At 50.3% G+C, this 13,669-nt stretch overlaps 1 protein-coding gene across 1 annotated transcript; it reads right to left on the bottom strand.

Annotated features, from left to right (window-relative positions):
• Nucleotides 1-4,525: 4,525 nt before the first annotated feature.
• On the bottom strand, nt 4,526-7,886 carry MARCKSL1 (MARCKS like 1). The gene is made up of 2 exons (XM_048500785.1): nt 7,538-7,886; nt 4,526-6,055 (listed from the first exon to the last, which is right to left on the bottom strand). The coding sequence occupies exons 1-2, from the start codon at nt 7,640-7,642 to the stop codon at nt 5,417-5,419; spliced, it is 744 nt and encodes a 247-aa protein (XP_048356742.1). The 5' UTR covers nt 7,643-7,886; the 3' UTR covers nt 4,526-5,416.
• Between the last annotated feature and the right edge of the window lie 5,783 nt (nt 7,887-13,669).

Below are 13,669 nucleotides of genomic sequence, written 5' to 3'. Positions count from 1 at the left end.
TTTGGGTGGTGAATTGTTCGCTGTTTGGCGCGGTAGAGAGGTCAGAGCAGGGGGTGGAGGCTCTGAACTCGATCAGAGTTTCCCACGCCAGTCCATGCATTCAGCTCATCCCTTGCCATGTTCCCTGTATACTGAGGTAGCCCCAAATTATTTGCCCAAGAAATTAGAGCAACTTTGTTAGGCAGGTGTTTCGTCCTCTTCATGCTACTAAATAACATAGACTTAATTGGACTGGTAGTTCCTGAAGGATGTATCTAACCTGCCAGAAGGTCACCTAGGGTGGCCAAAGGGAACCTCTCTGGGTAGGGGAAAGAGGAGTACTGAGGAAGGGGAGGCCCTGAGGTCTTCTGGGGACTTCTGGAGTCATTTAAGGAGGGGCCTGCAGCCAGAGGCGTCTCTAGGGAAAATGTAGCCTGGTGCAAAATCTGAGTTTTCCACCCCCCACCCCTGCATGGGCGCCCTCCCTCCCCCACCATGACCAAACAACTTTTTTGCACTTGTCTTGAAGTCAGTGTATGGACCCGGGGGGAAGGAGGAGGGGTGTGGTGGATGATTTTCCGCCCCCCACGTGACTAAATGGCTGCAGCCCAGGGACATTTGACCCCTATGTCCCCCTGCCTGTAGCTTAGTGATATGGCATTTGCTTAGCATTCAGAAGGTCCCAGGTTTGATCCCCAGCATCTCCTGTTAAGGAGTAAGACATGCGAAAGACCCCAGAGAGCTTCTGACAGTCTGAGAAGACAGTACTAATTTGGATGGACCAGAAATGTGATTCAGTGTAAGGCTACTTCGTGTGTGGTGTTGGTGTCTATCTGGCTGTTGTTGTTCTTCTAGTTCAAGAGTTTGATGTTCAGGACTGTGATTCCATTCATTTACAGTAGTATAATAAGGGACCTGTGCTCTAGGGTGTATGTGGGGCTAATGCTGACCAATAGACAACACTTAAAAACTGCGGGTTCCCCAGGCAGGTGGGATGTATGTCTTTCAAAGTGGCCATGGGCAGCAGTGTGAGTGGGATGCAGCATTGGCATGGACGCAGAGGCTTGGATTCAGTGGGGGAAAGGGATGGGCAGTTTTCACAGATTTCCCCCTTCTGCTGTAGACCTCTGACTCCTTAAAATGTGGGGAACAGCCTGACCCCCAAGCAACAGCATTTCAGGCTGGTAAGGGAAGCAAAAAAGTTGAGCTCTTTGGCTGAAAAGTCCCATTTGAGGGAATTCTCCATGAGATCCTAAGCATGTACTTCACCCACCACCTCAGCAGATCCCAAGGAGCCCTCTTGGTTTCTGCCCCAAAAGAGCTTCTTCTGACTGGCTCCTGGGAAGAACAATCCACCTTTTTTATGTGAAGGTCCATGCCAGTAGAACTTGCTTTAAAAAACAAAAAGGCCCTTCTGACCTGATCTCACAAGCTAAGCAGGGTCAGGCCTGGTTGGTACTTGGATGAGAGGCCCTCAAGCAGATCTGGAGCTGCTACACACAGACAATGGCAAACCATCTTTGTCTTGAGAACTGCCATTCAAAGTCTGTGTTAGATGTACGTAGTCATAACAAAATATACCATAGAAGCAGCAAGAAGTAGTATTATGCTGCTTTGTTTTAGTGCTTCCTGCATTTTTAATGAAGTTCGGCCTATGAATTGATGGAAGGGTAACGTGGGCTCCTTATCTCAGACCATCCTGTTCTGCTAATACAAAGTCAATCTGTGGCAAGGCAGTAGTGACTCTGCCTCCACAGCAGCAAGAGATTCCGGGGGGGGGGGGGGGGGGGGGGGGCTGGTTTCCAAGGAAGGGGGGGGCAAAGAGTGAGCTCCAATGCAGAACTGCTACCCCACATGGCTGCATTTTGGAATGGGGCAGCCTCTGCCTTGGTTTTGTTTTGCAGCCTGCTAGACAGAGCAGTGTTAACTGCCTGTATAGTTCTGGCTGCAGTTGGCCCTCAGAGCCTTCCTGCCATCCAGACTCAAAGGGGTTCCTGAATTGTCTTCTGAAATAGGGCTCTCTGCTGCCCGCCGCACCCCCCCCCCCCCCGGTCTCCTCAGCCTGGGAAAAGGTCAGCTGGTTCCAGTTTTGAGCAGCTGTTCCAGCTGGCCACAGTGCTTCCCCTCTTCACTTGTACAGCAACTGCAGAGAGCTGGCACAGGTATGTTCTAGTTGTGTGCCTGAGCCAGTGATGAGGGAGTGCACAAGCTGGGCTTGCTGCCAAGAGTGCAGGAAGGGATTGCTGTGGGTACCGCCTGCGGTCTGTAAGCCCGGCCAGGAGGAGCCGCATTGGCTTTTAGTCTCCCTGGGAACTTGAACCATCGTTTCCTTCAGTCCAGGAAATGAACATCGGCCCTGCTGTCGCTGCAGCTCAAGGGCAGGTAACCAAAGGGGCAAGTGGCACGGGCGATGTTTGCTGTGCAAGTAGGCACTTGCTGTATGAATAACCTTGCTGGATTAGTCCATGGATTCCCATTGCCACAACAGGCAGCCATTTGCTTTGGAGGTTCACTGCAGTCAAGGGATGTGTATTCTGCAATGTGCCCTCTAGGGGGTGGATTGCCTGAACATTGAAGATCCCTCTGTAGCTACATAGGTAAGAATGCACCAGTAATCCGAACAAGCCTTTTCATAGGACTATTTAGTGACTGATGATGATCACACTGTGGCAGAAGGACTGCACCCCACACATTAATATGCACCGCAGCCAAACTTTGACACGACACAAGATTCAGAGGCTATTTTCTGTGCATTATAAGGAACTGGACGGGAAATGACAGTACATCCATTACCAAAACACGACTCTTAAGTTACACATATACACCAACACTGCAATGTGCTAGGACAGGGAAAAAATAATTGGGGAGGGGGCGAGAGAACAGACAGGGGTTATGCCCTGCTGTCCAGCATTAAAATTCCAGATGGCATTCTTCCTGATGCGGCGAAGGCTTCTTTTGTCCTCTGAAGGTGCAGTCACTAATCACATAGCTCAAGAGGTGTGAACACTCCCCTTTTCCATACATGCTGAAGTTAAATGGGGAGTAGGGCTTCCAGTTTAGCCATATGTATCCTGTGCCCCAAGGTTGTGGATCAGTTAAATGTGTACCCTAAAAGGCTTTCTCAGTGAGTTTTGAACTGCACCATGCACCCTTCTCTGGACATTAATGGCTGTGATGGAAAATTGCACAAGAGTTGAATAGAAGATTATATGAAGCTTGTTGTGCTCAGAACCCCCTATTCTGAGCTCACACTGAATCCCTACTAATCAGCAGTTTCCAAAAATTCTTTATGCAAACAGGGTACTTCCTTCCTCTCCTTTTGCAGCAATGTTTGAAGGCAGGTTACTGCTTCATTCAACTAGCAGCATCTCCAGTTGTTGCTGTGACAGCCACGTGCATCAAGTTGAAGCTTCTCATACCAAGATGGTCAGACTCTGGCTGCAAAATGCAAGTGGCTAGCCGCTAGGCAGTATTGAGAGGTAAAATGCTGCCAGTTTTAAAAGCCTCCCCGCCCAGAACAGCCCACCATTTTTTCCAAACAGCACTGCCCCCAAAATCCACAGCAATGTTTCAGCTTTCTAGCTATAGGCTAATTGTTATTAGTCCCCAGCAAGTGCAGGTAGCAAAACTAGTGTTTGTTTTAGAGGGGAAGGGATAGTATACAGAAACACTAGGTTGTATCTAGGTTGTACAAGAAACGCTTTGGCAGTAAGGCAAAACAGAAAATCTGGGCAGGGATTCCAAACTTACACCATTACTGGCTGGCCATAAAGCACCACAGGTTCAGTACCAAAGACTTGCAGACCAGGATCAGTGACTAGCTAATAAATCTGTACCTTACTCATTTAGGATACAGAACTGGATGCACCTTTGGCAAGGCCAAGTTTAATGCCAAATGCTAACAGCAGATTCAAGACAGCACAAGCTCTTTTGGGGGAGGGGGGGGGGCGCTTGAGAGTTATCAGAGCAAGTTACAGGCACCAAAAACTTGGCTGGAGATTTAGTAAAAATGACTGCATTTCCAACTCTCACTCTCTGCAGTGAAGTTGGGTAGTCTGACAAGTTTCTCCCACAATATGGGAATATTGGTTTACCTCACAGGGCTACATTGAGGATTTCAAGATAAAGAATGTTGTGTGATCAGAAATTGACTAGCTTAACATTAAAAGTCTCTAACCCTCCTTGACACTCTCCACTTTGATATGCTACATCAGAAGTGTCCAACTCTGGCGCTTCAGATGTTCCTGGACTACAATTCCCATCAGCCCCTGGACACCCGTGTTACATGAATTTAGCAGCTGGCAAGCAAGCTGTCAAATGCAACGTCCATCACTTTTGCATAAATTTTGCTGCTAATCAGAATACAACTAATGCCAGGGACTGAGGATCCTCTGAGCAGATGCAGAGTATTTCTCCGACCTTCCAGACCTAATTAGAAATCAGGAAAGGGTACCCAAGTCCCAGTTTTTGAGAGAACATGTGAGGACACCTACCACTGCCATAAGAAACTAATCTGTGAAGGATGAAAAGACTCAAGTCTAACCCATGGGGGGCAGGGGGGTCACCATTTATTCCTTTCAAATGTTACAATAAGACCCATACAACTTTTTATTTAGGAGTTAGAAAAATGCAGATCAGAAGTCGGGTCATTAAAAAATTATTTACAAAGACAAGGAAACAAAAACCACATCGTATAGCTGGCACTCGCCCACCCTACCTCTCCTCCCTCGGCCCTTCCAAGTCCCCCCCTCCCAAACCCCAAAGAAGTTCTCCTTCTGAAGAGAAATTAAACACAGTGGACTTACACGTTTTATGGTTTTAAGCCAATAGCAAGACATTATAAAAAACTAACCAGATTAGCTTTTAAACTGTTGGTTTCTATAAAAAGCACAAAATACTTTTAAAGGAATTCAGAACCAGGAATGTAAACCGAGAGATTAAGAGAAATATCCGTTTTTGAGGAAGAACGGTCAGTTGCTGGCTTATCGGGCTTTGAGAAACAAAGAAGCTGCTCTGATGAGGGTTAGTAGAAACAGAAGATCCAAGAGACCAGAACTTGGTGTTAACATCTGGAGTCTCATTAAACTGAGTAAGTTCCAGTTAGGTCCAGGAAGTCTTCCTCCGTACAGTCTTAAGAAAGATTTAAGGAAGCTCGCTCCGAGTGGCAACGGTGGCTGTGCAGAGTACCAAAAGTATCCCAGTGGCATTTTTTTAAGCTTTACAGTGTCTGACAAGAAGTGGGGAAAACAAAACAAAAAAAAGGAAAAAATTGGGGGTGAAAAAGCTTGTCAGTTCTATGCTGAACGTAGGAGAGAGACGTGTTGTGTGTGTGAACAAGGCAGCAATTCCATGGGGTTACTGGAATGAGAAGGATGGCACGAAAAAGTCTCTTGTGTTTTTTTTTAAATTTTTAAGTTAGGTGCACAACAAGTTGGCTCTATTCTTCCTTGGCCTCAGGAAGCCCAGGTGCAGGACTGGGCTCAGCCTCCCCTGGTTTCGAGGTCTCTTCTGGCTTCCTGTCCTCCTGACCCTCCACAGGTTGCTGTTTTTCTTCCACAGGCCCCTGCTCTGGGTTGCTCTCCTCCCTTGGGGCCTCCACTTCCTGCTGAGCCTCCACAGCAGGGGCAGCTTCGGCTGGGGCTGCACCCTTCTCCTCAGGGGCTTCCTCTTTGGTTGCGTTGGCTGCCTCTGTCTCTGCAACGGCACAAGCTGCATTCTCCTCCCCCTTAGCCTCTGTTTTTCCTTGCTCCTCGCTGGGGGAGGACACAGCTGATGTGTCGCCAGCCTCCTTCTTGGTCTTCCTGAAGGAGATGCCGCTCAGCTTGAAGGGTTTCTTAAAAGAGAACTTCTTTTTCTTCTTAGGGGTCTCTTTGGTAGCTCCAGAGGCAGCAGCCGCAGCCTCCGGCTTGGCATCTGCCCCTTCAGCCACTGGTGCAGGCTCAATAGCATCCCCACTGCCTGCCTCTGCCTTGGGCTCCTCTTTAACTGGCTCGGCAGACCCGTTGCCATTGAGGGGAGCAGCCTCTCCGTCAGCTTTGGGCGAAACGTCTCCGTTTACCTTCACATGGCCATTCTCCTGAGGAGAGATCAGAAAATTGTTATTAGTCCCCTGTCTGCAGCACCCATTGCAGGCACAAGAGCCACCCAGTTCTAGAATGATGCCAACTTAAGCACTCTTAGCTCTGCTAGTCCACCTTTCTGCAAACATCCCAAATCAGGCATTTCATTCGTTTAGCTTATGGGGAAGGCGCATTTCCCATACAGAGACTCAGGAGCAAAAGTCACAGCAACTCCAGGCAAAATCAGTACAAGTGTCACACAGGCAGTTGACAAGTATCCCTCTCTGTCACTGGAAGGGAGGGGGGAATATTAGAATTCAGGCAGTGCCCGAGCACGTAGGCACCGTTGCAACAGGATGCTCCACCACGAATAGTCTGAAATGCAGGAAAGAAACCCTGCTTCGGTTAAAGGAAGCATACGATGGTTGCAGTCGAACTGTTAGAGAAGCGGCATCCCAGGGATTGCGCCCGCTGACGCTTGCAAGCCTCTCTGTGCATTTTCCCTCGTGCAAGGAAGGCTCCTTCGCCGCCCTCCGTCGAAGGCGGGAAAAAAGAGTCGAAGCCCACCCGTCTCGCACGGCCAGCAGGCGGCGCCCGCGCTCCGTCGAGCGTCCTGAGCTCATTGCAAAGGGCGGGGAGGCCCGGGCGACAAAGGCCACGGGATTAACCCGCCAGGCGAGGACGGGAAGGCTCCCGAGTCGCGAAAAAGGCTCGTCGCGGGCCTGCCCGGGTGTTTTCCGTGCCTAAGACGATCGCGAGCCCCACCCCACCCCCCCACAGACACACCTGATCCCGCCTGGCGCAATGAAGCCCCAGGCGCGCACCCTCCAACCGCATGGAGCGCAGGCGCTCGCAAAAAGCAGCTCGACGCGCGGTTTACTCCAAAGGAGACCCCTGGGGGGAGCCGCGGCCGACCTCAAACAAAACGAACAGGGGCGAGATGAAGCTCTCCCACCTCTCCCCACCCCCGGACGTGCGAAGGGCCCCTAGCAGTGCCCCCCCTCTCCATACGAGCCCCCCGCCCAGTCGCCCCAGCCAAGACCGTCTTTGCTCCTCCACGGAGGAATGCATCGCCGCTCCCGCTTCCCCACCCAATCCGGCTCCTTCCTTTGTTTCCTCCGCTATCGGCCACGCAACAGCCGAACGGGAGGGGAAGCGGGGAGGGGGCTTCTCTCGCCCGGGAGTTGCGCCGAACAAAGGCGGACCCCGCGGATCTCTCGGCGAGACGCCACGCAGCCCTCCCCCGCTTCCCCGGGGGAGACGGGGCAGCCGGGAGGGGGCAGAAGCAGCCCACCGAGAGCACAATGCCACCAGGACCCGCGGCACGGGCGGAGATGGCGAGCGCGTCGCCATGCAGGCGATGGGCGTCGAGGCAACCCAGCTGCTCCCCCAGCCCCGACCCCTCTCCAGAGGAAAGAAAGGATCGATGCCTCCCCTCCCCACGGAAGAAATGGAGACAATGGCTCCGCCAAGAGGCGCCCGGCAGAAGAGAGCCCCACCTGGCCGTTGGCTTTGGAGGGCGAGGCGGCGCCGGCGGCTGCCTCGGCGGGATGCTGTTGGCCCATCACGTCCCCCTTGGCCGCCTTCGAGCTGTGGCTGCCCATGATGCGGGCGAGGCAGGGCTGGCTTGCGCGCCGGGGCGTCCGAGCCGGGCTTGGCTGGCCGTCGAGGGAGGGAGGCGCCCCTCTTGGCTGCGCGAAAGGCAAATCCGAGCGGCGGTGGCGGTGGGGCGGAGCGGAGCCCCCGACGGGAGCGAGGATCGGGGCCGGCACCCTTCAATGGCACGACGCCCGCGCTGAGAGCCCCTCCACGGCCACGCTGCGACGGCTGCACTGCCAGGGCTGCGCCAAAGCGCTCGCTAATAAGGGCGCAAAGGCGGCGGGCGGAGCCAGGCACGGCGGGGACCGCCTATTGGGCGGCTCAACCGGGGTGGGGTCTCCCCCTCCCTGAGTCTTCGCAGCGGCAGGGAAGGTTCATCAGCGTATGGAGGGGCTTTGTCGTCGAGGGAGGGGGCAGGTTAAGGGAGGGGCGTCGGACCGCGGGGAGCAACCACATCGAGTGCCTGAGCATACGCAGAGTATGTGTTGTCTCACTGGGGCCAGGTTTCCCGATGCTGGGGGTTGCAATGTTCCCTCCAATAGAAAACACGCTTTGACGTGTTTGTGTGCAGGTAAATCTTTCCAATCATGTCAATTTAGGGCTTGCTTGGCCAGCTTGGGCCAGGGGCCTTATCCTAGACTAGAGCGTGGTATAATTGAAACCATCAACAAATAAATGGTCATCTGTAAAAGTTGTTTTGAGGGGGAAATAGAGAGAGGTGCGCAGGTAAGTTTTCATTGATGGCTCTGTGCAAAATAGCCAAGGTCAAAATAGCCAAGGTTCACAAGCAACACCTTTTTCACGGAATTAACCAGCTCTTTTTTAGTGGTGGGTGTAATCTGGTGGTGTAATCTGCCCAGGTTGACCAGCTACTAGTTTAATCATACTGGATCTTGGAACTAAGTGGGGTTGGCCCTGGTTAGCTGTTGGATGGGCTATCACCAAGGAAGTCCAGGGTCATAATGCAGAGGCAAACCACCTTTTCTTGTATTGTCAAAGGCTTTCACGGCTGATTGAACTGGCTGAATGGGTTTTCCAGGCTGTGTGGCCGTGGTCTGGTAGATCTTGTTCCTAACGTTTCACCGACATCTGTTGCCGGCATCCTCAGAGGTGTATCTCAGAGAGAAGTGACACACTTCTCTGTGTGACACACCTCTGAAGATGCCGGCCACAGATGCAGGCGAAACATTAGGAACAAGATCTACCAGACCACGGCCACACAGCCCGGAAAACCATCCACAACCACCTTTTCTTGCCTTGGAAGGATCCTCATAGGTCAGGTTGTGACTTGATTGCACTTTCCACCACCGTGCCTCTGGTGGCTCAAAGGAAAGGTTTTTTAAGGCCTCAAGTTCAAGTCACCAGCTCCCATGTAGCATCATCCACATACAAGTTCCCATTGGGCCCAGACCTCTGCTGGTGCTGACCCACAGGATGCCACAAGCTGAGCTCCGATGTGCCTGGGACAGAAGCTGACCTGCATCGCCTGGGAGAGTGGAATGCTCTCACACCCCTCTAGGCTTCATACAACCGGGCCCTCCTGTAGAAGCTAAGGTAGGTGGGTGTGAGAAGGGCACTGCTTTATAGCAGTTGCACTCCAGACAGATGGATGCTGGATGAGGCCTACCACTTTCCTCTAGCACAGGGGTCGGGAACCCACGGCTCGCGAGCCGCATGCGGCTCTTCCGCCGCTGTTCTGCGGCTCCATCAGCCGAGCCGCGGGGCCCCTCTTCACCCGCCCTGCAAGGAGCAGGGCGGGTGCATTGTTCCCCCGGCGGCCGGCCCGGCCGAGCCGCCGGGCACCTCTTCACCCACCCTGCGAGGAGCAGGGCGGGCGCATCACTCGCCCGGCAGCCGGCAAGGCCAAGCTGCCGGGCCTATCTACGCCTGCCCTGCAGGCGGGTGTGTGTGTGTGAGCGGGCGGAGGGGGGGCGCGAGCGAGCAAGTTGGCGGGGGAGCGGAGGGGGGGCGTGCCAGCGAGGGGGGGGTGAGGGGGGGTGAGCCAAATGGCTCTTTGAGGGGAAAAGGTTCCCGACCCCTGCTCTAGCACATACCTCACCACCAAAGTTCTGTTTTATCCCCAGAGCATTTTACATCCCTGGGGAGACTGTCCTGTTGGATGCGCTGGTTGGAGTGCAGCAGCATCCATGTGCTGATCATATCTGTGGCGAAACAGGCTTGCTTATGGTTTGCAGGCCCTATTTCGCTCTCAATTTGGTGGCAGAGGTGGAGATAGCCCTCTCCCAGAGTTATCACTTTTTCCCTGGAGAGGGCTATCTCAATCCCACCTCTACCACCAAATTGAGAGCGAAATAGGGCCTGCAAACCATAGGAAAGCCCGTTTCACCACAATAGCCATTAGTTCTTTTTGTTTTCATCCATTCCAAGAGTTTAGCTCAGTCTCTGCATGAATATCTGAAAAGCGGGGGGGGAGGGGGGGGGTCCAGTGAGGGATTTGCGAAATTGCTGTTTAATCCGGGAGGAGGCGGGAGCAGCTTGTGGCTGGAGAATCCATTTTCCCAGATAGGACTCCACTCTGCCTAAAGGCCAAACTCAATGGGTTGAGGTGACTTCTGGATCTTTTGTCCCTGCTGGACTCACAGGTAGCAGCAATGGTCTAGGGAAGCCAGTGACCTGGAAGTACTTGCTTCTTTCAGGAAAAAGGGGTTGGCGTCTGTCGTCCATGCTTCGTCAGGGATGGTGTGGGATATTAAACCAGTTCTGGGGATCAAGCAGACCCCAGTGACCCCGTTTTGGGCTGCAGGAACTTCTCTGCTCAGTCCTAGGCTGCTGTGTGAGCCAACACTCATTGCCGTCACCACCATAGCCCTGGTCAAGGCTGAGTAGATCCTGCTCCACTATCAGTATTGAAGGAACCACTGGTCCCAGTGCCCCTGGAAGTAGTGGCTCACCAGGAGCTTTCCCAGTGAAGTGGGAGCTAGTCTGTTCCTGCCTCTCACTGGGCAGTGTTCATGGGGTGCTACCTGTAGCCATGCTCATGTGAGGTGCTCATCTTTTGTCAGAGAACAGTGATTCCAGTTCTGGCTTCTGTGCAAGTTGAAAGTCTTAAGAAAAAAAGAAGAAGAGTTTGGATTTATACCCTTCTTTTCTCATCCACAAGGAGTCTCAAAGCGGTTTGCAAACTCCTTTCCCTTCCTCTGCCCACAACAGACACCTTGTGAGGTTGGTGGGGCTGAGGGAGTTCTGAGAGAACTATGACTAGCCCAAGGTCACCAAGCAGGCTTCATGTGGAGGAGCGGGAAGCGAATCCAGTTGATTAGATAAGAGTCTGCCACTCGTGTGGAGGAGTGGGGAATCAAACCTGGTTCTCCAGATTAGAGGCCATCCCTCATCCACTTCTGTCTCTTTAAAAAAATAATTTGTTTATTAAAGTAAATAGTTGTATACTACAAAGGTTTTGTTTCATTCTCTGTACATTGTGTAGTATATGTACATATCTACTTGATCTTGTAAAAGAAAATATAACAAATCCGAAAAGGAAACGATGTACAGTGATTAGTATACACAGTTAAAATAATTTCTTCCCCAATTGAAAGACTGATATCATATACTTCGTTACTCATTACTCTAAAGAGTTCTCTTTCCAAAAATTAGTAAATTATCATTATACAAACTTATGTGGAAAATAATAAAATATGGGTAGTTACCTAACTCTCATTTTAATACATTATACTTCAAGTTAAAATAATTTTTCAACGGTTTCCATTCCTCTTCCCTCTTTTCTGTATCCTCATCCACTTCTCTTCTCTGATTCTCCAGCTGCCTACCTGGGCTTTCCTACCTGGGGCTTGACAGTTTTTTTTTCTGACTGTCTTTCACCTGGGCTGTTTTTTAACTGAATGCTGTTATGGCTGTGTTTAATTGGTTATTATTATTGTGCAGACTTTCTGTCCTGGCCTGGATGGCCCAGGCTAGCCTGTTCTCATCAGATCTTGGAAGCGAAGCAGGATCGGCCCTAGTTAACACTGGGATGGGAGACCACCAAGAGAAGTCCACGGTTGCTGTGCCCAGGCAGGCAATAGTTAACCCAGTCTCATCAGATCTTGGAAGCAAATTGGGGCCAGACTTGGTTAGTGCTTGGATAGGAGACTACCAAAGAAATCCTCAATTGCTATACAGAGGCAGGCAGTGGCCTGCTACCTCTACGTGTCTCTTGTTTTGAAAATCCTACAGCTTGGCTTGATGGTGGTTTCCATTATGAAGGGTTTTGTAATGATTGCACACCAGTTCATGCTTCTTTGATGGTAAATAATGAACATTTTGAAATGAGAGCAAATAATTCCAGAGAACTCAAGCAGGTAAGCTGAGCTGTGCATTGAAGGAATCTAATTTGCTAGCGTAACAAGCGCTTGATGTATGGAATTTACTGCCACCAAATCCATGGAGGATAGGTCTTCCAGCTACTTTGCCTTGGAGGCTAAAAAAACTTACCCTAAAAACAGTGGTTTCTTTCCCTTTCCCTTTTGCACTAGTGCACTTTTTTGCAGCCTAAAAAGGATTTCCATGTAAAAAGAAAGGAGACAGATGAATTCTAGCAACTGAGGATGCAGGATGAGACCTTCCATCGCTTTGGTACCCATGTGAAATCTCAAAGGGATCTGTACAGCTCTGACTGAGAGGATGCTGTTCTTTGCTGAACCGATCTAGCCAGGCAGTTTTTATTTTCTTGTGTTGATGTTTTTAGTGCCTAAAAATATACCTTCTGCTTTGAGTCTTTGAAAGTTTCATGAGAATTTACGCTTTTCTGCATGAGAACCCACGCAGCACATAAAGACTGCTGGAGTCAGTACACTCCTTTATTTTGTATTATGTTGGGAATGTGTAAGAAGTATAGACTCTCATGAAGAGTTCCAGCTGAACCTGCCACTGGCTTTTCAAAGACTAGACACCACGATCCAGCCCTGATTCACAGCCTCCTTCTAAACTCCAACTTGAAATGGTTTAGGTAGATGTCTACAGAACACTCTGCCAGCGTATCTCTGAGTTATGCTAGTGTATCCTGAAGCAATGCCAGCATATCTGCTGGCACAAAGCCCAGCTGCTATTTGGGGTTTTCGAACAGGACTGTCCGCTGAAGTTGGCAATTAAAGCAGATTAAAGGGCCAGCCGATAAACACTCTTCCTTTGTTGATTGAAAATTAATTCCATTAACCAAAAAAACAGGGGCAGGTTGACTGGGAGGGGAAGAAATGGGTAAATCTTTGTTTTCGATCTTCTATAAATTCATACTCCCTGCATTCCTTGCCTTAATGAGGTCTGTTGCCCCGTGGTGTTTCATCTCCCCACAAATAATTTATGGGTCAATTTTAGTGTATTTCCTGACTGCGTCTGAGTCATTTTTTACTTCCAATTGCATTGAAAAGGAAACTGAAATTAGCATATAGGATAAAACTGACAACATCATATTTTCTTTATTTTTTTGCTGCAGTTCAGTTCGTTCACTGCTTGCCAAAAGGAAATACTTAATAAAAGATTGTTGTTGTTGTTTTACTTGGCAGCTGCAGTTTGCTTAATGTAATCCCAAAGGATTTTTTTTTTTAATGTTTCTGTGATTTACTTTGGGGCCTATTTGCCCGCTACATCAGAACAGTAAAATGCATTTTTTAATGTTCTGGTGATGATGCAAAGGAAAGCTTCCCATACAAAAGGAAGCTAATGGCCATTTGATCTGGTATCCACCATGTTTTTGTGTTGCCGCCACTGCTGGTTAGCTCTGCCTGGTGAGTCTTTGCTGGGCCAAGGACAGCCATGCGATGTCAAACAATAGCTGTTGCTGTGTTTGATATAACCACAAGGTCATGTTTTGTCTTTCCTGTGGGGAGTAAAACTATCTGTGTTAATTCAATCACTCCTTTTGCCACCTTTATTGATTCTGGGGCCTTTGCTTGATTGGACCTTTTTGTCCTTCAGGCCCCACCTTCCAGTTGCCAGTCCTTCCCCCCACCACAACCCTGTTGCTGTGCCTTTAATACACAAAACCACAGGAGAGGAAGCTTTCTCAAATTCCTTTC

Source organism: Sphaerodactylus townsendi, linkage group LG06 (assembly GCF_021028975.2).
Source record: "Sphaerodactylus townsendi isolate TG3544 linkage group LG06, MPM_Stown_v2.3, whole genome shotgun sequence".
NCBI lineage: Eukaryota > Metazoa > Chordata > Lepidosauria > Squamata > Sphaerodactylidae > Sphaerodactylus > Sphaerodactylus townsendi.
The sequence above is the reverse complement of the archived record's forward strand: the minus strand, read 5'-3'. Positions and strand labels throughout refer to the sequence as shown.

Bases quoted from the DNA above. Each gene is read 5' to 3' on its own strand.
- MARCKSL1 (XM_048500785.1), bottom strand. From the start codon at position 7,642: ATGGGCAGCCACAGCTCGAAGGCGGCCAAGGGGGACGTGATGGGCCAA. The intron at 6,056-7,537 runs GTGGGGCTCTCT...ATCTCTCCTCAG, and splicing joins CCTCCAAAGCCAACGGCCAG to GAGAATGGCCATGTGAAGGT.